Here is a 25,324-nt window from a genome sequence, read left to right as displayed (position 1 = left end):
TTATGTACATTTTAACAATAATAATTTTTTCAATCTATAAATATAAAATGTTTTTCTGTTTATTGGTGTCTTCAACTTAAGCAGTCCTTTGTAGTTTTCAGTAGACAAGTCTTTCACTTCACTAGTTTATTCCCAAGTATTTTATTGTTTTTGATGCTATTGCAAATGGGGTTGTTTTTTAAATTTCCTTCTTGGACTGTTTGTTATTAGTTTATGAGAACACAGCTGATTTTTTTTTTTTTAATGTTCATTTTGTATCCTGCAACTTTTCTAAATTCACTTGTTAGGTTTTTTCCCCCTCATTAGTTAGTTTTAACTATTTTTGGTGGAATCCTCAGGGTTTTCTGCATGTAATATCATGTCTGTGAACAAAGATAATTTTACTTCTTACTTGCTGATTTGAATGATCTTTCTTTTCTTTCTTTTTCTTTCTCTTTCTTTTTTCTTTCCTTCTTTCCTTTTTTCCTCCCTCCCTTTCTCCCTCCCTCCCTCCTTTCCTCCCTTCCTCCCTCTTTTCCTTTCTCTCCCTAATTGCTCTGGCCAGTACTTCCAGTGCTACGATAAATAGCTTTGCTCCTGATCTTAGAGGAAAAGTTTTCGGGTTTTTACCATTCAGCATGGTGTTAGCAGTGGGCTTTTCATATAGAGCCTTTATTATGTTGAGGTAAATTATCTTCCATCCTTAGTTTAGTAAATGGTTTTATCATGAAAGTGTGTTGAGTTTTGTCAAATGCTTTTTCTATGTCTATTGAGATGATCATGATTTTTATCCTTCATCCTGTTAATGTAGTTTGTCACATGATTGATTTTTGTATGTTGAACCATTCCTGCATCTCAGGGATAAATCCCACTTGGTCATAGTATGTGATCCTTTATAAAGGAATTCTGTTTGCTAGTAGTTTGAGGATTTTTGTGTCCATGTTCATGAGGATGGGGAGTCCCACATCAGGCTCTTTGCTCAGCAGGGAGCCTGCTTCTCCCTCTCCCTCTGCCACTACCCCCTGTAGTGCCTATACAGGCCTATAATTTTCTTTTCTTGCAGTGTCTTTGGTTTTGGTATGAGAGTAATGATATGGTCTTATAAAATGAGTTTGGAAGTATTCCCACCTCTTCAACTTTTTGGCAAGAGTTTAAGAAAGATTGGTGTTAATTCATCTTTAAATGTTTGGTAGAAATCACCTGTGAAGCCATCTGTTCGTGAGCTTTCTACATTGGGAGGTTTTTGGTTACTGATTCAATCTCCTTCTTTGTTATCAGTCTGTTCAGATTTTCAGTTCATGATTCAGTCTTGGTAAGTTGTATGTCTCTAGGAATTTATCCATTTCTTCTATGCTATTCATTTAGTTGTAGAATAATTGTATATAGTTGTCTCTTCCATCATTTTTATTTCTGTGGCTCTGGTGGTAATGTCTCCTCTTTCATTTCTGATTTTATTTGAATCTTCTCTCTTTCTTATTCTACATAAAGGATTGTCCATTTCACTGATCTTTTAAAATACCAACTCTTTTTTTTTTAATAATGATTTTTTATTATATTATGTTAGTCACCATACAGTACATCCCCGGTTTTCGATGTAAGGCTCGATGATTCATTAGTTGTGTATAACACCCAGTGCACCATGCAATATGTGCCCTCCTTACTACCCATCACCGGTCTATCCCATTCCCCCACCCCCCTCCCCTCTGTAGCCCTCAGTTTGTTTCTCATAGTCCATAGTCTCTCATGTTTCATTCCCCCTTCTGATTACCCCCCCTTTCTTTATCCCTTTCTTCCCCTACTGATCATTCTAGTTCTTATGTTCCATAGATGAGAGAAATTATATGATAGTTGTCTTTCTCTGCTTGACTTATTTCACTAAGCATTATCTCCTCCAGTGCCGTCCATGTTGTAGCAAATGTTGAGAACTCGTTCTTTCTGATAGCTGAGTAATATTCCATTGTATATATGGACCACAACTTCTTAATCCAGTCATCTGTTGCAGGGCATCTCGGCTCCTTCCACGATTTAGCTATTGTGGACATTGCTGCTATGAACATTGGGGTGCATATGGCCCTTCTCTTCACTACGTCTGTATCTTTGGGGTAAACACCCAGTAGTGCAATGGCTGGATCATAGGGTAGCTCAATTTTTAACTTTTTAAGGGACCTCCACACTGTTTTCCAGAGTGGCTGTACCAACTTGCATTCCCACCAACAATGTAGGAGGGATCCCCTTTCTCCACATCCTCTCCAACAATTGTTGTTTCTTGCCTTGTCTATTTTTGCCATTCTAACTGGCGTAAGGTGGTATCTCAGTGTGGTTTTGATTTGAATTTCCTTGATGGCTAATGATTTTGAACATTTTTTCATGTGTCTGTTAGCCATTTGTATGTCTTCATTGGAAAAGTGTCTGTTCATATCTTCTGCCCATTTTTTGATTTGTTTATTTGTTTCTCGTGTATTGAGTTTGAGAAGTTCTTTGTAGATCTTGGATACCAGTCCTTTATCTGTAGTGTCATTTGCAAATATATTCTCCCATTCCGTGGGCTGCCTCTTAGTTTTTCTGACTGTTTCCTTGGCTGTGCAGAAACTTTTAATCTTGATGAAGTCCCATAAATTCATTTTATCTTTTGTTTCTCTTGCCTTTGGGGATGTATCATGAAAAAGGTTGCTTTGGCCGATGTCGTAGAGGTTGCTGCCTATGTTCTCCTCTAGAATTTTGATGGATTCCTGTCTCACATCGAGGTCTTTCATCCATTTGGAGTTTATTTTTGTATATGGTGTGAGATAGTGGTCAAGTTTCATTCTTTTGCATGTAGCTGTCCAATTTTCCCAGCACCATTTATTGAAGAGACTGTCTTTTTCCCACCGGATGTTTTTTCCTGCTTTATCAAATATTAGTTGCCCAAAGAGCTGAGAGTCCATTTCTGGGCTCTCTATTCTGTTCCACTGGTCTATGTGTCTGTTTTTGTGCCAGTACCATGCTGTCTTTGTGATCACAGCTTTGTAGTACAGCTCGAAATCCGGCATTGTGATGCCCCCAGCTTTGTTTTTCCTTTTCAACAGTTCCTTGGAGATTCGGGGTCTTTTCTGGTTCCATACAAATTTAAGGACTATTTGTTCCAGTTCTTTGAAAAACGTTCTCGGTATTTTGATCGGGATAGCATTGAAAGTGTAGATTGCTCTGGGTAGCATGGACATTTTAACTATGTTAATTCTTCCGATCCATGAGCATGGAATATCTTTCCATCTTTTTATGTCTTCCTCAATGTCTTTTAAGAGTGATTTATAGTTTCTAGAATAAAGGTCCTTTACGTCTCTGGTTAAGTTAATTCCAAGGTAACGTATGGTTTTTGGTGCTGTTGTAAATGGGATGGATTCCCTAATTTCTCTTTCTTCGTTCTCGTTATTCGTGTACAGAAATGCAACTGATTTCTGAGCATTGATTTTGTATCCCGCCACGTTACTGAATTGCTCTATAACTTCTAATAGTTTGGGAGTGGCTTCTTTTGGGTTTTCCATATAGAGTATCATGTCATCTGCGAAGAGAGACATTTTGACTTCTTCTTTGCCGATTTGAATACCTTTGATCCCTTTTTGTTGTCTGACTGCTGTTGCAAGGACTTCTAGTACTATGTTGAATAATAGTGGCGAGAGTGGGCATCCTTGTCGTGTTCCTGATCTTAAGGGAAAGGCTTCCAGCTTTTCCCCATTGAGAATAATATTTGCAGTAGGCTTTTCATAGATGGCTTTTATGAGATTGAGAAATGTACCTTCTATTCCTACACTCTGAAGGGTTTTAATCAGGAAAGGATGCTGTATTTTGTCAAATGCTTTTTCGGCATCGATTGAGAGGATCATATGGTTCTTGAGTCTTTTCTTGTTGATATGATGTATCACGCTGATTGATTTGCGAATATTGAACCACGCTTGCATCCCAGGTATGAATCCCACTTGATCGTGTAAAATACCAACTCTTAATTTGTTTTTTCCCCCTGTTTTTTATTTCATTTATTTTAGCTTTTATCTTTATTATTTCCTTCCTTATGCTACCTTTGGTTTGGTTTATTCTTTTTCTACTTCCTTGAGGTACAAAGTTAGTTTATTTGAGATCTCCTTTCTTTTTTGATGTCGATGTTTGCCTCCACACATTTCCCTCCTAGTGCTGCTTTTGCTGCTTCCCATAAGTTTTGGTATCTTGTGTTTTCATTGTTATTTGTCTCAAAATATTTTCCAATTTCCTCTTAGATTTCTTCTTTCCCTCATTGGTTATTCAAGAGTGTGTTGTTTAATTTCCATGTGTTTGTGAATTTTTCTGTTTTCTTACTTTATTGACTCCTTGTTTCATTTCGTTTTGGTAAGAAAAGATACTTGGTATTATTTCAATCTTCTTAAAAATTTTTTAAAAGATTTTATTTATTTGACACACAGAGAAAGAGCCCAAGCAGGGGGTAGTGGCAGAGGGAGAAGCAGGCTTCCCGCTGAGCAGGGAGCCCAATGTGGGACTCCATCCCAGGACTCCAGGATCATGACCTGAGCTGAAGGCAGACACTTAACTGACTGAGCCACCCAGGCGCCCCACAGTCTTCTTAAATTTGTTAAGGGTTATTTTGTGACCTAACATGTGATCTATTCTGGGGAATATTCCATGTGTGCTTGAAAATAATTTGTATTTTGCTGCTATCGGATGGAATGTTTTGTACCCGTCGGTTAGGCACGTTTGGTGTATGGTATACGTGTCCTCTGTTCCCTTACTGATCTTCGCCTGGATGTCCCATCCATTATTGAAGTGGAGCGATGAGATCTCTTATTTGTGTTATCTTCCCCCCCTTCAGTTCTGTAAATGTTTGCTTCGTAGTTTTGGGCTTACATATATCGCTCTGACGTTGGATGCTTATATATTTATAATTGTGTATCTTCCCGGTGAATTGACCCTTTTTATCATAATGTCTTTGTTTCTCATGACAGTTGTTGACTTAAAGTCTGGTTGTATGATATAAGTATATAGCTGTCCTTGCTCTCTTTTGGTTACCATTTGCTTGGAATATCTTCTTTCATCCTTTCATTTTTTTTAGCCAATGTGTATCCTTAAACGTGAAGTAAGTCTTTTGTAGTCAGCATATATTTGTATCTTGGTTTTTATCCTGTCAGCTACTCTATATTTTAATGTGGGAGTTTAATCCATTTACATTTAAAGTAATCACAAATAAAGTTTTAATTTTGCCATTTTGTCCATTATTTCCCATCAGTCTTACAGCCTTTTTTTTTTTTTTAAGATGTATTTATTTATTCGAGAGAGAGAGAGAGACAGAGAGAGAGAGTGCAAGTGGGGGGAGAGGCGTAGGGAGAGAGAGAGAAAATCTTCAAGCCGACTTCCCACAGAGCAGGGAGTCCAGTACTCAGCTTGATCTCAGGACCCTGAGATCATGTCCTGAGCTGAAACAAAGAGTTGGATGCTTAACTGACAGCCACGCAGGCACCCTGGTCTTAAAGCTTTTTGTCCCTCATTTCCTCTGTTGCTATCTTACTTTGTGTTTCATTTATTATTATTATTAGTAGTAGTAGTAGTAGTAGTAGCAGCAGCATGTAGACATGCTTTGATCCCTTACACATATCTTTAGTGTATCTTCTATAGGTGTTTTGTTTGTGGTTACCTGGGGCTTCTAGAAACCATCTTATAGATATAACAGTGTATTATAAGCTGAGAAACAACTTCTGCTGCACACAGAAGCACTTTTTTATTCTCCCCACACTTTGTTATTGTCGCAAATTACATCTTTTTATATGTGTATCCATTAACATATGTTTATAATTGTAGTCATTGATACATTTGTCCTTTAACTCCCATACCAGAATTTCAAGTGATTTATGCACTATCATTACAGTATTATAGTATTCTGTGTTCTTCTCTTTACCTTTATCACTGAGAGTTATACTTAGATATGCTTTTGTGTTGCTGTCTAATATCCTTTAATTTCAACTTGAAGGATTTCCTTTCACATTTCTTGAAAGGCAGGTCTGATGGGTGAACTCCCTCAGCTTTTGTTTATTTGAAAAAGTATTTCTCTTTCATTTTTGAGGGAGAGTTTTGCTGGCTATAGTATTCCTGGTTGTCTTTTTTTTCCCCCAGCGTTTTGAATATGTTATCTCGCATCCCCTTCTGACTTATAGGATTTCTGCTGAGGAATCTGGTAATAGTCTTATGGGGACTCTTTAATAATCCCATCATTATAAACTAAACTTTTTTTTTTTTTTTTTTTTTTTTAGAAGGAGAGAGGGAATTTTAACTGGGCTGTATGCTCAGCAGGGAGCCGAACAGGGGGCTTGATTTCACAGCCCTGAGATCATGACCGGAGCCAAAATGAGGATTTGGTCGGTTAACCGACTGAGCTGTCCCCCCCATCATTCTAAATCAATTTTTTGTCATTGACTTGAATTCTGAAGGAGGGAAGCAAAAGCATAGAATTTTCTGAAACCAGGAGATTATGAGACTGAATTATAGGGCACTTTCCAGGTGATTTTAAAAGAGAATTCATTCTTTTTTCTGCCTCCATAGTTGAATGCTCAAGAGCAGAGGAATCAGTCGCCTGGGTGACTTGGTTGGTTAAGTGTCTGCCTTCGGCTCAGGTCATGATCATAGGGCTCTGGGATCGAGTCCTGCAGCGGGCTCCCTGCTCAGTGGGGAGTCTGTTTCTGCCTCTACCCCTTCCCCCTACTCGTGATCTCTCTCTTTCACATTCTCTCTTTCAAATAAATAAATAAAATCTTAGAAAAAAATCAGGAATCAAGAGCTCATAATTGCACCTTACGTAAATCAATCAATGCATATATGTTATTTCATTAGGAAAACAACAGTCCATACTTTATGCAAAAAAATGTTTTCCACATGTATATATTTGTATCTGTGTTTTCCTAATGAAATAACATCTATTTTGTTTCCCCCACTTTTTTTTAAAAAAGATTATTTATTTATTTAGTTGACAGAGAGAGACAGCCAGTGAGAGAGGGAACACAAGCAGGGGGAGTAGGAGAGGAAGAAGCAGGCTCCCAGCGGAGGAGCTTGATGTGGGGCTCGATCCCATAACCCTGGGATCACGCCCTGAGCCGAAGGCAGACGCTTAAGGACTGAGCCACTCAGGCGCCCCTCCCCCATTGACTTTTGACGATTTAATTTGGGGTATAATAGCCTTTGAACTGTATTAAGTTTAAGATTATTTACAGTAAAATGTTCCCACTTAGGTTTTTTCATTTCTGATCTCGCCAGGAAAAAAATAAACATCCATACATTCTTCTTTAAGTCTGAGGCTCGTAGAAAGAAACTGTACTCCTCACCATAAATAGAGTACTTTATTTCTTTTCTGACAGTATAATTAAAGCAGTTGTTTAAAAACCATACAGCTAAATACACTATTTTATAAAATGTCAGTGAATGTACTGATTGCCTTCCCAGAACTAAGAATCTGTCAAAGTGTCTTAGTAGAAATCTTACCAGAAGGGGTAATTGAGACTTGGGCAATGCAGTCAAAGATAACCTTTTGTTTTTAATTAAAATAGGGAATAAGAAGCCAATTCAAAAATTCGTCTCCCTTCATTTGCTCAAGGTAGGGTGATGGAACTTCTGTTCTAATAGAGTCCCAGCCCTTGTTAACAACATCAATTCTGGCCGTGTGTGGTGAGTCTAGCCATTACCTGCCTAGCTCCAAACGCTGCCATGCCATGGTCTATCACGGGCAGGCTCCTACATGAATTAACGTTTAACTGTTACTTTTTGGGTAATAGGTTAGTAGAGGATTTTTCTTCCTTCTTGAAAGTGAATTAAAGTAGATGTCTTCCTAAGCTTAGAAGAAACAGGGCTTCTAAGATTATCGCCGACAGAGGAAATTTAACATTTCTGGACAACAAAAGTGTGGAACGCACTGGATGGAAAATAAAATTTCTTTGGTGCTACATTGTGCCATCAATAGGCCCATAGTATTCACTTACTGATTTTGAATTGAATTTTTAAAAATAGCTTTATTAAGGTATAATTCATATGCTGTATGTCTATATATGGTATATAATTCATCCATTCAAAGTGTACACTTCAGTGACTTGTAGTGTATTCACAGAGCTGTGCAAATGTAATTACAAATAATTTGAGAACATTCTATCATCCCCCCAAGAAACCTTGTACCCATTAGCAGTTGCTCCCCATTTCCCTCTACACCTTTCCAATCTGAAGCAATTACGTTCTGTCTCTTTAGATTTACCTGTTCTGGACATTTCATGTAAATGGAATCATATAATACGTGGTCTTTTGTGACTGGCGTCTTTCACTTGACATGATGTTTGCAAGGTTCCTTTCCCTTTTTAAGGCTGAATAATATTTCCATTGTATGGCTATACTACGTTTATTTATCAGTTCATCAGTTGATGGACACTTGGGTTGTTTCTACTATTTGGCTATTGTGAATTATGTTGCTCTGAACATTCATGTAGGAGTTTTTTTGTGTGGATGTGTTTTCATTTTTCCTGCGTAGATACCTAGGAGTAGAATTGCTAGGTCATATGGTAATTTTGTTTAAACATTTGATAAACTGCCCAACTGTTTTCTGAATAGGCTGCACCATTTTATATTCCTACCAGGAGTGTGTGAGGGTCCCAGATTCTCCACATCTTTCCAACACTTGCTATTGTCTTTCTTTTTTTATTATAAATCCTATTGGACGTTAAGTGGTATGTCATTCTGGTTTTAATTTGCAATTATTTCGTGGCTGATGATGGTTGAATATCCCGGTCTTTATTAACATTTCTTTATCTTCTTTGGTTCCTTTGCTCTTTTAGAATTGGGTTATTTGTCCTTTCATTATTGAGTTATCAGAATTCTTTATTCTGGATACAAATCACTTATTAGATTTGTAAAAAATTTTCCCCCATTCTGTGGGTTGTCTTTTCATTTTCTTTCTAGTGTCCTTTGAAGGACAAATGTTTTTAATTTGATGAAATCTATTTCTTTCTTTTGTTGCACTTGCTTTGGTGTCATATCTAAGAAGGCTTTGCCTAATCTAAGGTCACAAAGATTTACTACTATATTTTCTTTAAGAGTTTGATGGGGCTAGCCTGACATTTAGGTCTAAAATTTATGTCGAGTTAATTTTTATGTGTTGTGTGAGAAAAGGTCCCAAATTCATTCTTTTGTATGTGGATATCTAGTTGTTGAAATCCAGCACCGTTTTTCAAAGAAACTCTTCTTTCTCCATGTATTTTCTTGGCGTATTTATCAAAAAATCAATAGAACATGAATGCAAGTATTTATTCCTAGACTCTGAGTTCTGTTTATTGATCTGTATGTTTTGTTGTTGTGCCAGTACCACGCTCTTTTGGTTACCGTAGCTTTGTAGTAAATTTTGAAATTGAGAAGTTTAAGTGTCAGACTTTGTTCTTTTTCAAGACTGTTTTGGCCATTTGGGATCCCTCCCTTTTCCACATGAGTTTTAAAATCAAATTTTCAATTTTGGCAGATAAGCCAGCTAGGATTTTGATGGGATTGTGTTGAATTGGTAGATCTATTTGGAAAATACTACCATCTTAACAATATTACATTTTTTGGTCCACAAATGAATTGCTTTTCTCTTTTTATTATGTTATGCATAGGGATTGAAATGGACACCTGGAGAGAAATTTTTGTCCGTTAACCACTCCTTACAGTACAATTAATTTTACTTATTCCATATTGGAGTAACGCATCTCACTCTACAGCTATTTTGTTGTTATATATATCTCCTATGATTTAGCTTCTCATTAGAACTGTAAACTTTTTGGGGGCAGGATATATTTTAACTACTTTTGTATTGCTGAGAGTGTTATGCTCGTTTAAGAAAACATTTTTTATTGGTATTTGGCAAGTCATTATAAAAGAGATAGAATATTAGTGGCACTATGAAATTACCACTAACAACGAATGGCTAGCTAACATTTTTTTGTCTTCAAAGTTATATATATTCCCATTATTCTTTTGAGGAAAAACAAAATAATGATTGCATTAGAGATAGATTTCCTTTAGAAGGCACAATGAATACATTCTTTAAATTCATTTTAGGTACCAAATCTGATTCCAGTTTTGATGTTCAAATTGGGAAGACCACTGGAACCTGTATTATATAATGACATCTTGTATACTTTACCTACACTTGGTGTTCACAAGGTCTGTATATTAACCAAATTACTTGGGGACAAAAAGAGAGTGAGGCATGAATAATACATTGAATTTTGTTTGGTATGATGAAATTTTGAGCCCTTAATTTTGCCATGACCACTACTTCCCTTGTTGGGCCAGAAGTATTTATTATGGTATTTAAAAATTGATTCTTTTGAATCATTTAGTAGCCAAATTTTCACATTGGCTGTTGTCTGAGATTAGGTCTTATGCCCCCAGGATTGCTAGCTAGCCTCTCCCCAAAACTATCCCCCATGTCTGAGAAGATCGGTCATATTGTAGTTAGCTTCTATTTCGGTCTTGATTCTATAATAAGGGATTTTCACATTCTTTTGTTAACCTGGGGATTACCTACCTTTACATTTGTGAAACCAAAATTTCTTCAATATTTTCTAGGTGTGTATCGGACAAATTCTGCGAGTGATCCAACTTCTTGGAACCACTCCACAACTAAGAGCCGTCACTCTGCGCTTGTTGACATCTTTGTGGGAAAAGCAGGTGAGCTCAGAGATACACTTGTGTATTAAACACGTTCCTTTCACCAGAGCAGATTAGTGTTGTCTGTGTGACAGTGCTTTGATACAGTAGTGTTAAGGAGTGGCATCAGTGATTGCATTGAGAAATTTTGGTTCAGCGTGATGCTTTTGAGCTCTATTGCAGTCAGTTGTGATTGACTCTCAAAGAGAAATTGAGAATAGAAAAAAAAAACTTATTTCCTTAATTCTGAAATTTTTTTTTCCATCTGTATGGAAAAAGTAATAGAAATATGATTACACGTGATTAGAACCTTTGTAATTAGGGTGAGATTCAGCCACCTTTTTCTTGCCTTATGAAATGAACAGTACATGGGTCTGTAAGAAAATCCCCTGCAATCACAAAAGCATTCTTCTCTGCTGATTAGAAGAAATGCTTTATAATTAGTGATGCAAATGTGAGATTTGGAGGTAAAAATTTTATGTAAAGTGATTATTCAACTCAAGTTGGGAAATTACCTTTTTTATGAAATTGCCACCTTAGGATCGTGTCTACCCTGAACTGCAGCGTTTCATGGCCATGTCTGATGTGCCTTCTCTGTCTGTGGGCAAGGAAGTCCAGTGGGAAAAACTCATCGCCAAAGCAGCATCGATCCGAGACATATGTAAGCAAAGGTAGGATGTGCTTAATCCTTGGAGGTGGATATCATGATACATTCTTTTGCTCTTAATTTTTTTATTGCAAGCAAGAAACTAGGAATAATAGAGGATATTTGAGTAAGAGTAAATTAATTTTCAGTTCCAGTTTTCTGATTGTAGAACTTAGTAAGATTAAATAATAACTTTGAGAAGCAGGCATGTCCTTTGTATTTCAGGTCTAGCCTTGTATCTATATTTATAGGAAATTTGTATCCTTTTCTGGATAATAATTTAATATTATAATAAAAACTGTGATGCTATGTTTTCTGGTTTTTGGTATACAAATCTCTGAAACCTAACCAGTAGACTATAGTCAACTGTTCTTTTTTTTTTTTTTTAATTTTATTTATTTATTTTTTTGTCAGAGTGTGAGAGAGATCACAGGCAGAGGGAGAAGCAGGCTCCCTGCTGAGCTGGGAGTCTGATGTGGGGATTCGATCCCGGGACCCTGAGATCATGACCTGAGCCAAAGGCAGATGCTTAACTGACTGAGCCATCCAGGAGTCCCTATAGTCAGCTATTCTTTCTTATCTTTTCCCTATGTTATACCTAATTGTTATAAGGAGTTTGAATAGGGAAGATCTCATTTGTGACTCATTGCTTGGAATTAATTACTAGGAATTATTACAAGGAAGGCCTGATCTTGAATCCCTGTATGCTCTACAGTTGAGGAAGACACGAAGGTATTAGGGAAGTGACTCTGCTGTTGGAGTTTAGGGATTAATCCCGAAGCTCATAACATGGATGATTCTTGTTTCAAATCTGGGATCAGGATGTATCTAAACCTCCACAGTTCTCCTCTGTCTAAGCTTCAGCCTTTTGGCAACACCAACATAACCTCATTCTACAGGTCACGCACGTGAAGCCCAAGACCTGGGAGTGTGGATTATTTTGAGCTACTGGCATGGAAGACATTTTAGAGACGAAGGATTATTAGCCGACATTTTGATTTTACGTGCTTAACGCTGAGGTTCAGGAAAGGTTAGATAACAGAGCAGGTCAGAGTCCGTTGATAATTTATTCAGTATTCCATCTCAAGATCTGCCCCTATTTCCAGTTTTGGAAAATGATTACTGTTTGCCAGACAGTGAAACAGTGGAATCCAGCCAGGCAATTTCATCCGTTGGTAGTTTGTTAGAGAAAACTATTTTATCACTCAGCGGTTACATGGAAAGCCAAGGATGGATCTGAGCATTTCTTTGAGAAGTTAATATCTTTCTGGGGATAGCAGATGACATGTGGCATAGAGAGGAGAGGAAGAGGGGGAGGAGGAGGAGTGAGTGAATCCAGTGTAGGGCCTGGCGTGAGATGAGTGTTTAGTTGGTTATAATTCATATCATTACTTTTATCATCATCGCCGTCATCATTGGCGTCATTATGGTGATAGGGGTAACCACCTTAGTATCACTGCTGTGAGAAATTATCTTCTCCTCTCCGGTCCCTGCTTTTGTAGTCCGCAGCTGCTGCCAGAGCATCCGGCAGGCAGGAATAGCTCTCTCTTTACTGATAATCTCAGTGAGGTAAGTCAGTTCTTCTCACCGTCATCATAGACTTGAGTTTTTGTCAATTCAGGCAGTAGGATTTACAGTTTAGGGAGAAGAAAATTCGTTAGCAAGTGTCCTCTTGCTTGGATAATGGTTCTTTATCAAAATTGAGCCTTACGTTACAGCAGGAGCGACGTTGATGCAAATCTTGGCAGAAAACATATGTTAGTATTTGAAGGTCAACATTTCATGTACGTAAGGGTAAAGAAAAGCACTCAAGCTTTTTGTTCAGGCAAAAGACCTGGGAGGGGGCGTGGCCTCGTTGGCTTTCATCTTGTTTCTCAACTATGGTTTCTTGTAGGCCTTACCAGCATGGCGCAGATATGCTGGCCGCCGTTTCCCAGGTGTTGAATGAATGCACCAAACCTGATCAAGCTACTCCGGCAGCCTTGGTGCTCCAGGGTCTTCACGCGCTCTGCCAAGCGGAGGTAGGCTTTTTAACATTGTTTTGGATCCTTTCAAAGACAATATTGTCCGAGCCGTGGTAGTTACAAGGAGGTAAGCTTAGATTCAATTAATTGAGTGTCTGAATATTCATTCCCAGAGATTTTTGTTTGGGAAGTGAAGCAAGACCTTCTACTTTCCAAATTCTTTCCAGAGGGGAGTCTTGAAACAGGTGGTCCTGTGGACGTTCTCTAGAGGCTAAAGACAACTGCTCTGTGTTTTCCCTTGTTCTTATTTATTTTTGGTAACAGAGACAGGAAGGTTATGCTCCTAGGAGAACTCTTGGGTAAAGCTGCTTCTTACGTTTGTGATTAGTGAGCCTTAGAAGCAGAGGAGGCGAAGAGATGGGCGTACGCCTGTGGCAGTTTTATAGTGCACAGAAATTATTATTGGCTTGAAGACTGGCGAAGGATCCTTTCTTCCCAGTGATCAGTTTGGGTAGGATGGATTGATGTTAGACTTGATCCTCTAAACATTGTCTGAACTTGAGACCACTCCCCAGATGACAGCACAGCAGAGAGAATCGTAACCATTTTGGAGAAAGGGGCAAATTATGTCCAAGATCATTGATCAACCTAACCAAAGTTTTTGACGCAGTGAGACATGCTTACACTATAGTCGTCTTTTAGTGAAAGGAGACGAAGTAGAATTCTCCTGGCTTTGGCAGTTACGGTTGATATGCTGATGAATATAATGATATAATAATACAGGCAGTGACTGTACTAGCGTTTCTGTGCTCATGTTCTTGGGCTAAGTACTTTTCATTTATGTTCCTCATTAATCCTGCAATATGGGGATTATAACACCATTTTATAGATGAGGAAAATAGACCTTCGAGGGAGATCGTTTACTCAGGATCTTGGTATGAGACTAAACTGTTCTTTTGGGCAGACGCTGATTTTAGCAGAGAGAGCATCATCACTGTTGAGGAGCCGATGTGTACTGAGGGCAGTGCTTCTAGACCGTGGGCCCAGTGGTTGGCAGAGTTGTTAGGGGTTCATAGCGGAGGGCCGTTACAGCTGGGGACAACTGCACAAAACCAAGGACTTTAGCTTTTTATTGCTTCAGTTAGTCATCTGGAATTGGGAAGTGTCGCTTTAATAATGATCTTGCTTTCACAATGAAGAATTCTAAAACCTCATTTTGAAATGACTTTTTAAGAGAAGCTTTGAGAGAAGAGAGAATTCTATACTTTCACCTCCAAACAGTGATCAGTGTTACCATTTTGGAGTATTTCCTTTTCATTATTTTTTCCAAACAGGAATCAAGTCGTTTCCAAAATTAACTTTTTCCCTCTAACAAATGGTAATTTTGTCTTACCGTGTCTGTAATTCCATTGTGTTTCCCACCCACCCTCTGCCGTTACTACCCGGCTCTGTTGTCTGTAGAGGCTTATTAACTCATACGAAACGCTCAGTGTGTGGTGCTAATTTTTCTCATTCCATTTTCTCTAAGATATCATTAACCGTAGTTAGTACTGGAGGTATGAAGAATGTGGCCTGATGTGGCAGGAAGCGTCTTTGTCTTGGGGCACTTGTGGGACTCCGCCTGATCTATACCAGTTATTCGCTTCCTGTCCTTTGGTTAGTTTGCTTAACCTCTGAGCCTCTAGTTCTTCAAATGAAGATAAAAGATTACTCAAAAAACTAAAAGAAGCCTTGTATAATGCTGGTCCACATAGGCGCTCTTTAAATGTCGAGCTTACTCCTGAAAAATTGGTACATAGTTGGATAGAGTGAGTGGCATCAAGGAGGATCTAAGTAGTCTTTTGCTTTTAATCTTTTCCATAAAGCTCACATGATATAGGACAGTGACTTAATTTCTTCCTACAGATGGTATCCTCTCCTTTCAGTGCTGAAGCTCTAGTTACTTCTTTCAGTACTTAAAGGAGACAGTGTAGGATTGTTGAAGTCTACTCACCCAATCCAAACTCCTACCCAGAGGATTTTACTGAATATGGTCTAAATCCATTCAGGCTGCTATAATATAACATAACGTAAACTGGGTCACTTGTTAGCAAACATTTATTTGTCATGATCTGGAGGTCGGTAAGTTTGAGCTCAAGGTGTCTGGATCCTAGACGGCCATCTTTATAGATAGCTTTAACCTCGCATAGCTGCAGGGACAAGCATCTCTCTGGAGACTCTTTATGTGGTCACTAATCCCAGTCATGAAGGCTCTACCCTCATAACCTAGTCATTCCCCAAAGATCCCAGCTCCTAAAGCTATCCCCTTGAGAACTACAATTTCAGTATATGAATTTTGGTGGGGATACAAATGTTCCACCCACAGCAGCTACTTTGCTTCTCACATTCCATTCTCTTCTAGAAAATTGAGACATCATGTCTAGGTATTTTATTTGATGAAGTCTGTGTCTTATTATGATACTTTAATACTCCTTCCTCTGCTTGGTTAAAGGCATTTCTCTTTTCTGTTGTCTTTCAGTTCTCCCCCTTTTGTTTCTTTTCATGTTATGAAATCCAGATCCCATACGATGTTTTTATCAAAAATTCACTTTTAAGGGGCGCCTGGATGGCTCAGTTGGTTGAGCGTCCGACTCTTGGTTTCGGCTCAGGGTCATGAGATCAAGCCCCGCGTTAGGCTCTGCGCTCAGCGTGGAGTCCGCTTGACCTTCTCCCTCTGCCCCTCCCCCACCCAGCTTGTGCACACTCCCTCTCTCTCAAATAAGTAAATAAATTAAACCTTAAAAAATTCACTTTTAAAAAACTTCAGCTGACAGCTTGCAAATGAAATAAATCCACCCTGTCTTTCTAACAAATTGGTGTAAGCTTTTCGAATCTTTTTTGTATTAAGATGAGTATTAATAAATCATAAAGCAATACTGGCAATCAGTTAACTTACATTTTTTATTAAGAATGCTTATTTTCTTATCCCTTATTTTTCATCTTTCTTGTCTGAGAGGATAAACTATTTTATTGACCCTTACCAGAGGCACACAGTTATTTACCATCTCTTCCTTATAGATAGTACAAGTGTCCTGAGTTGTGGAATTATGTTTTTTTTTTCCTGAATTGTGGAATTTGTCGAAACTGACTGCATCACAGTTAATTTTGGTAATAGAAATACTCTTTTTTAAAAAATATTTTGTAATAAATAGCTGTATGTTCATTTAAATAAGTAGAAATAATCTATTTCCCCTTGATGAACCTTGACAGTAGTAATTTATCTTTGTGTTTTGTTTAAGCCATTCCATGCTTTTTTTGGTATGTGTTCATTATCTGTGAAGCTGCTGCTGTTATGTCCTGTGATGTGTGTTAAATTTGCAAAATATAGTCAATTTGGTGGCTCTTGCCAGGACACATTTACTAATTTTGGGCTAATTTTTTTTTCTTTTTTTTTTTTTTTTTGCCAGCATGCTATCCACAGAAGCCAGCATGCATTCTTTGAGGCCATTTATTCTGTCTTCTAATTGATATCATGTGTGAAACAATTGATGGTTGCCAAGAGTTTCAAGACTGAAAATATTCAGCATAGTTATAAATCTATTTCCCAGTAGCATTTGGTAGTAATTTGTCTATCCACTGCTTTTTAGATCCTTGACTATTAAATATAATTAAGAATATAGAAAGCTGAAAACAATGATATTTTAAAGATGAATAAGGAAAGGAGTAAAATTGAATAACCCTATCTTTTAGAAAATATCTCATTTCGAAAACCATCCCAAGTTGGATTTCATTGGTCTTTCCCATCCTTGCCTTTTTTATAGCAAGTAGAGCTCTTTTTCTTAAGGTCGACACTGGACTCCTCAATTTTAGAGTCACATTATGAATTTCATTTTCTTGGAGGGACAGATTAAGCCTGTAATTCCTACTCCTTAATCATTTATCATGGTCTCCAGTGAGAGATTGAAAGGATGGCTTCCATCCCAGCGCCAACTCTCTGAAGGTGAAGATTGTGTTTCCAATGTGGGTTTCTTTTACGCTGCTTTACTGAACAAAAAAATGTAAGGGGAAGTTCTAGGAATCTTGGTTAACCGTAAAGACAAGAATGTAGTTTCCATTTTGGAACTGGAAAAGAAACATATTCTTTCCTAACACTATTGGTATATTGATTCAGGACTTCACACATTTTTTTTTTTAATTGGCTGAACTACTTTTTACAAGTTACAGCTAATATTTCTGGGGTACCTAACGTGAATTTGGACATTTGGTGATATGGGGATTCATTTTATACTGAAGAAACAGTGGCTCTAGCAATTTAAGCAACTTTCTAAGGTCCCATGACTCATAAATGAAAGAGAAGGAAAGTAGACCCAAGACACTCCATATCTGACTTTCTTTTGTAATTTTGAGGCTTCCTTCCTTTGAAAAATATGAGCATTGAAAGAAGTACTTTTCTTTATCTTCAAGCAGAGGGTTTGCCATTTTCAAATGAAAATTAATATTCTTGCATTATCTTTTCTATATTTTTTTCCATTCACTTTTCTCATCTCATCACTTTTTGCCCCATTCCATCCCTATTTGCCTTAATTTTCTTCTTTTTTTTTTTTTAAGATTTATTTATTTATTTGAGAGAGAAAGCTCGCACATGCAAGTGGGGAAGGGGGCAGAGGCAGAGGGAGAGGGAGAGAGAGAATCTTAAGACAACTCCACGCTGAATCTCAACTCAGAACCCTACTCAGGGTTTGATCTCGCAACCCTGAGATCATGACCTGAACTGAAATCAAGAATGGGTCACTTAACTGACTGTGCCACCTAGGTGCCCCATTTCTTTTTGACTTAATATAAAGTTATGTCTCTGAGAAACTATATTCTCTCTCTTTAAAAAAAAAAAATTATTAAGCTATAATTTACATACTATTCATTTCATCCATTTAAATGTTTACAATTCAATGGATTTAGTATATTTTCAGAGTTCTGCCGTCATCACCACAATCAATTTTAGAACATTCATCACCTCCACAGGAAAAGCTTGTACCCTTTAGCTGTCACCCCCAACCCCTCACATTTGCCCTAGCTCTAGGCTCCGGCAATCATGAATCTACTTTCTCTCTCTATGGATTTGCCTGTTCTGGACAGTATATAAGTGGAATCATACAATATATTGTTTTCTTGTGACTGGCTTCTTTTACCCAACATGTTTTCAAGGTTCATCAATGTTGTATCATGTATCAATACTTCATTTCTTTTTATGGTCAGATAATATTCTATATGGCAATTCTACATTTTATCCATTTATCAGTTAATGAACATTTGGGTTTTTCCCCTTTTTTGTCTATTATGAACAATGCTGCTAAGAACATTTCTGTACAGATTTTGGCATAGACGTATGTTTTCATTTTGGGGAGATATACTCCTAGGAATGGAATTGCTGGGTCACATGCTTTTACTCTGTGTCTAACATTTAAAAAACTGCCAGACTGTTTTCCAAAGTGGCTGCGCCATTTTGCATTCCCACCAGCAGTGTATGAAGATTCTAATTTCTCCTCATCCTTAGCAACACTTCCTCTTAGCTGCTCTTTCTTTCTTTCTTTCTTCCTTTCTTTCTTTCTTTCTTTTTTTAAAAGATTTTATTTATTTATTTATTTGACAGGGAGAGAGAGAGCCAGCGAGAGAGGGAACACAAGCAGGGGGAGTGGGAGAGGAAGAAGCAGGCTCATAGCGGAGGAGCCTGATGTGGGGCTCGATCCCAGAACGCCGGGATCACGCCCTGAGCCGAAGGCAGACGCTTAACCACTGTGCCCCCCAGGCGCCCCGGAATTTCTTTTTTCTAACTGTAGCCATCCTAGCGAGTGTGAAGTGGTATCTTATAAGGCTTTGATTTGCATTTCCCTGATGACTAATGATATTGAGTGTCTTTTCTTGTGGTTCTTAGCCACTTGTATATCTTTTTGGAGAAATGTCTATTGTGATCCTTTGAATATTTTCTCCATAGCTTTTAACTCGCCTCATCAGCCAAGTTACATTTTGTTCCTATATGAATGATTAGTAAAACAGTTTTGTTCTCATATATCAAAGTAAAGGAGACTGGGAAATCATGAGCTTTTTTATGGGCCTTTTACTACAGAGAGAGCTTATCAAACCATATGAAATATCAGATAAAGACTCGTATGTTCCATTTTACCACTTTGTCTACATATTACATTTTCTTTATTTTTAATGAAATTAGCAGAATGCTTTCATTTCAGTTGATAGAAAACTATTAGAGACGTTTTAATAATAGTATTAGTAAGCATCTGTTGTTTTACTGAGTGTTTTCTATATAGTAACTATTATAGATTACAGTCATTATATTTATTATCTCATTTAATCTTACTAAAAGAAGCCCTCTACGTGAAAGGTACTATTTTCTTCTGGGAGGCTGACAGTAGTTAAATAATTGCCCAAGATCATATAGCCAACATGTGGTAGAGCTAGGATTCAAATCCAGATCTGGCTCCATTCAAAGTCTATGTCTTAATCACTTTTTTAAAAAACCCTAGCTTTGTTGAGAGAGAATTCACAAACGACCACTGTGTGTTTTTGTTAGTCATGTTTGTGTTCAGTTGACCTAGTTTATGGTATGGTGTTATTGGAGAAATCTTCTTGTGAGCGTGACATTTGGACTCATTTCCCACACTTCTCCTCCATTTCCTTTGTGATTGGTTTACTGCAAGAGTTTATATAATTTAGGGTTGGCATAAAGATCCTAATGAGGGGGCGCCTGGGTGGCACAGCGGTTAAGCGTCTGCCTTCGGCTCAGGGCGGGATCCCGACGTTATGGGATCGAGCCCCACATCAGGCTCCTCCGCTATGAGCCTGCTTCTTCCTCTCCCGCTCCCCCTGCTTGTGTTCCCTCTCTCGCTGGCTGTCTCTATCTCTGTCGAATAAATAAATAAAATCTTTAAAAAAAAAAGATCCTAATGAAAAAGATGTTTTAAACTAAACTAGATTAATTTTTAGTGTTTTTACTGATTAAAAATTAGATTTTATAATTTAAAGGTGTGTTGAATGTTTTTATATCACTTTTAAAGACATTTGGTTTTTATAGTATCACATTTACTTTGAACAATGAAAAATATAGTATCCCTCATCAACTTTTCACAAAAGCATTTTCATTTTGTTTGTTTTCCTTTCCATTATAGATACATATGTTTAAGATTTCGTTAGAGAGAGAGAGCATGAGAGGGGCGGAGAGAGAAGCAGACTTCCCATTGAGGAGGGAGTCCAACACGGGGCTTGATCCCAGGACTCAGGGATCATGACCCGAGCTGAAGGCAGACACTCAACTAACTGACTGAGCCACCCAGGCGCCCTCTTGCTACGTATTTTAATGACTTAATTACATTCCATTGAGTTAAAGTATCGTAATCAAATAATTCATTTCTTAAAAATTTTTTTAAAAAGAATTTATTTATTTATGTATTTGAGAAAGAGAGAAAGCAAAGGGGCGGGGAGCAGAGGGAGAGAGGGACAAGCAGACTGTGCGCTGAGCACAGAGCCCACTCGGGGCTCGATCTCACAACTCTGAGATCAGGACCTGAGCTGAAACCAAGAGCTGGTTGTTCAACTGACTAAACCACCCAGGCGCCCCACAAATAATTCATTTTTGATTGAATTTTAAGTTGTTTCCCACCTTTTTCTCTTTATTTATTTATTTATTTTAAAGATTTATTGTTTTAAAGAGAGGGAGAGGGAAAGAGAAAATCCCAAGCAGAGTCCTGCTGAGCACGGAGCCCGACCGGGGCGGGGGGGGGGGTGTGCTCAGTCCCTGAGATCATGACCTGAGCCACACAGGTGCCCACCACTTTTCTGTCTTTATAATTAGTAGTCTAATTACCTATGTAAAGTTTTAACTTTCTTTTGGATTATTTTCTTAGAATAAATATTTTAGGGTTCTAAGGATATTTTTATGATCTTGTTAAATAGTGAACTTATTTTTATAGTAACTCTTCCATGTTTACCTGAGCACGAGAGGTGGAATGTAGCTATTTGTACCCAAGTTTCGGGCAGTATTGTTTGTTACTAGGGAGAACAGTTCAGTTGTGTCACTACGTCATTAACTCCTTGGTAGCATTTTTTGTTATGATCCTTGTGCTTGCTACCAGGAGCCCATAATCCCTTATGTCGCCAAATTACAAGCTGTCATTAAGGAAAGGAAAGATCTAAATTGTTTCCTCATAGTGAATTTGCCCAATGTAGGTTTAGCTTTAGGGCTTTGGAGAATTATTAATACAGGAGGCAGGGTGGTGATTTAATTCAATATGGGTTTTTAAGTACAAGTTGTAAAAAGTTAACTATTTTTAATTAATTTTATTTTTTTAATTTTTATTTTTGAACATTTTATTTGAGAAAGAGGGCATGCACACATACAAGAGAGGGGAGGAGCAGAAGGAAAGAGAGAGGGACAATCAGGCTCCCCACTGAGCTCGGAGCCCAACACGGGGCTCCATCCCAGGACCCCGAGATCATGACCTGAGCCAAAGTCAGACGCTTAACCAACTGAGCCACCCAGGTGCCCCTTAATTAGTTTTATTTTTAAATCATTTGTGTATTGTTATTATAAGTGCTTTTAAAGTTGATCTTGTTTGCTTGAGATCATATTAAATCCAAATTTCACCTTTTTTTGGTTTGCTATTATTTTATATTTTAAAAATGTCATTGTTTTGCTTTCTAGATTTATGGGTTTAAATGTAAAAGAGATCGTATTTATCTCATAATCTCATGCAGTCTGTTGCCTGTTCCGGAAGATGTTCAAGTAGAAACAGTTGGTAGCCTTTCAGAAGGATTCTGCCACGTTGTCACCGATTCGTGTTCTGATGAGTTGAGAGGTGGGGAGGAGAGCAGGGAAGAGGAGGTGGTGTGGCTTCCCCCTCGAGCCCCGTGGCCACCACAACAGCAAACAGTAGGCGAGGATTCCTTGGGCAGGAAACAAAAAAGTTTTCACCTTGAAATAAAAATATTGACAGTTTCAGCCAGAATGTGCAAGGCTCTCTGGATATAAAGATTTATGAGACACTTTTGGCCTAGGAGTTCACGGTCTAGGAGGGGGGAGCACTGCGTTAAGTAGACTGAATGTATTCAGAATTCAGAAATAAGGGAGAGGAGAGAGAGGTGACAGCACAGGAACCCTTCTCTAAACCTCACGCAGAAAGTTCCCGTGGCAGAGGGAAAGAACATCTGTGTCTAGAAGAGAGAGGCTCTGTCGTTCATTTCTAGCTCTCAGTTTTTCTCTCGTTTACAAAGAAAGCTGTCTTGTAAAACAGCCCTATGGAGATATAATTCACATAGTCTACATTTCACCCGTTGACAGTGTACAATTCAGTAGCTTTTTGAGTATTCCCAGAGTTGTGCAGCCATCTCCACAACCAATTTTAGAACATTTTCATGACTCCAAAAAGAAACCCCATACCCTCCATGCACCCTCCCCCCAGCCTTAGGAAACACTAGTCTATTTTCTTGTCTCTATAGAATTGCCTGTTGTGGACATTGCATGTAAAAGGAGCCATATAATACATGGCCTTTTGTGACTGGCTTTTCATTAGCATAGTGTTTTCAGGGTTCATCTATGCTGTAGCAGGTAGCCGTACATTATTTTTTATAGCTGGGTGATACTGCTTTGTATGGTTATACCACATTTTATTTATCCGTTCATTTGGTGATGCACTTTTGATTTTTTCCCGCTTTTTGGCTATTATGAATAATGCTGCTATGAACACTCATGTACAAGGTCCTTTTTTTTTTTTTTTAAGAATTTATTCGTGAGAGAGTGAGCAAGTGCATGAAAAGAGGGGAGGATCAGAGGGAGAGGGAGAAGCAGACTCCCTGCTGACCAAGGACCCCCCCCCCCTTCCCCCAGCATGTAGCACTTGATCTCAGCACCCCAGGATCCTGACCTGAACCCAAGGCAGACGCTTAACCGACTAAGCCACCCAGGCACCCCTCATGTACAAGGTCTTCTGTGGACATTGGTTTCATTTTCCTCAGGTGTATCTCTAAGAGTGGGATTGCTGGATCACGTAGCTCTATGGTTAGCTGGTTGAGTAATGGCCAGACTGTTGTCCAAATGAACTGAACTGTTTTACCAACATACATCTTCTGTCCCCAGACAATGCAGATACTCGTAGGTAGGCAACGCCACTGAAGCACTGTGAGCTGTTACCTACATTCTTACAAAATGTTTATGATGTGGGTAGTCATTTAAGAATAAGAACGTAATAGCATATCTTTGGTCATATAGGAGGGTTGCTAGGAAAGGGCGAGCTGCCCGGGCCAGTTGTTTCTAACTTTCTTTGGGGCATTGTTGCCTTGCCTCCCAAAATGATTTCATCTGCCTTCGGGAAATTGCCAACCCTTGTCCTAATAGGTGTCATCTTTGACCAGTAATTAATAACAATCCTGAATGGTGTATTGTTTACCATACTAAGGATGTCTATCTTCATAAAAAGTAACATTTCTATACGTCAGAGTTTGAAAACGTATGGCCTATTTTGTTTGATTATCATAGGATTAATATTTTAAATTCTAATATTAATGAAAAATGAACAGATGGATATCTACTGTCTCTTGGCGAGACAGGAATATCTTGCAGTACCTGCCCTATTTGTCCATGTGGCCGTGACCCCCTTGGTGTTAAGTAGCACTTACCGGCTTCCTTTCGACGAGCGTGTGCTCTAATTTGCTGTGGTTCCTTAGCCTTCTTGATTTATGTTACCTGCCTGACCCAGGTAGTCCTTGCACGTGTGTCCCTTATTTTAATATTACAAGTAATTTCATATAAGTTTGTTTTTGCTTCGAAAATGAAGCTGTTACATGATTTTGGCTGGCAGACATGAAAAAAGGTCCACATTATTGGTCATCGGGAAACGTATATGCCACTGCAATCACTAAAATTAAAAAGACTGTCAATACCAGATATTAGAGAAAGTGAATGTCTCTTATGTTTTTTTTTATTATGTTATGTTAGTCACCATACAGTACATCATTAGTTTTTGATGTAGTGTTCCATGATTCATTGTTTGCGTATAACACCCAGTGCTCCATGCAATACGTGTTCTCCTTAATACCCATGAATATCTCCAATGTTATTGCCAGGAATATAAAGGGATAATAACACTGTGGGAAAGTATTTGGCAATTTTTTTTTCCTTAAGGTTTTATTTATTTATTAGAGAGAAAGAGTACGAGCAGGAAGTGGGCAGAGGGACAAGCAGACTCTGAGCTAACCTATTGGGCTCCACGCAGGGCTCCATGTCAGGACCCTGATATCATGACCTGAGCAGATGTCAGACGCTTAACCCACTGAGCCACCTCAGTGCCGCAGCAGGTTTTTTTGTAAAGATGAACATAAACCTACTTCATGATCCAGCATTTCTACTTCTAGGTATTTACCTGAGTAAATGAAAACACATCCATAAAAAAACCCCTACAAGAATGCTCAGTTCAGGGGCGCCTGGGTGGCTCAGTCGTTAAGCGTCTGCCTTTGGCTCAGGGCATGATCCCAGAGTCCTGGGATCGAGCCCCACATCGGGCTCCTCCGCTAGGAGCCTGCTTCTTCCTCTCCCACTCCCCCTGCTTGTGTTCCCTCTCTCGCTGTCTGTCTGTCTCTCCGTCAAATAAATAAAATCTGTAAAAAAGAAAAAAAAAAAAAAAGAATGTTCAGTTCAGCTTAATTAATGGTAACGTATTTGCAAACAACACGAGTGTTCATCAGCTGGTCAGCGGGTGCACAGATAGTGGTGTATTTGTGCAGTGCAATGCTATTCATCCAGAAAAAGGAATGTACCACTGCTACTCGGGACAGCATGGACGAATCTTAAGAACGTGCTCGTTGAAAGAAGCCAGTCACAAAAAGTCATTACATATCATTTATATGAAATTCAAAAATAGGCAAAATTAATCTACGGGAACAAATCAGCATAGTGGTTGACTTGCGGCGGGGAGGGCAAGGATAGAGTAGAAAGGGACCTTTGGAAATTCCGGGCTGTGGTCTATACCTGCACTGGTAATATCATAGCTGTTAGCTACATGTGACTAGTAAGCACTAGAACGAT

The 25,324-nt window shown here is 38.4% G+C and overlaps 1 protein-coding gene across 2 annotated transcripts in view; it reads left to right on the top strand.

Annotated features, from left to right (window-relative positions):
- Positions 1–25,324, top strand: part of FOCAD (focadhesin) — a 302,415-nt gene that overhangs the window by 135,735 nt on the left and 141,356 nt on the right. For both annotated transcript variants that reach the window (XM_045780633.2, XM_045780634.2), the window contains 4 exons: positions 10,057–10,161; positions 10,570–10,671; positions 11,191–11,321; positions 13,191–13,317. In XM_045780633.2, coding sequence (XP_045636589.2) covers positions 10,057–10,161; positions 10,570–10,671; positions 11,191–11,321; positions 13,191–13,317 — 465 coding nt within the window. The remainder of the gene's footprint in view (positions 1–10,056; positions 10,162–10,569; positions 10,672–11,190; positions 11,322–13,190; positions 13,318–25,324) is intronic.

Source organism: Ursus americanus, chromosome 18, assembly GCF_024610735.1.
Source record: "Ursus americanus isolate L20-20 chromosome 18, mUrsAme1.1.p, whole genome shotgun sequence".
Taxonomy (NCBI): domain Eukaryota; kingdom Metazoa; phylum Chordata; class Mammalia; order Carnivora; family Ursidae; genus Ursus; species Ursus americanus.
Note: the sequence above shows the minus strand (reverse complement) of the source record. Positions and strands in the feature narration are given on the sequence as shown.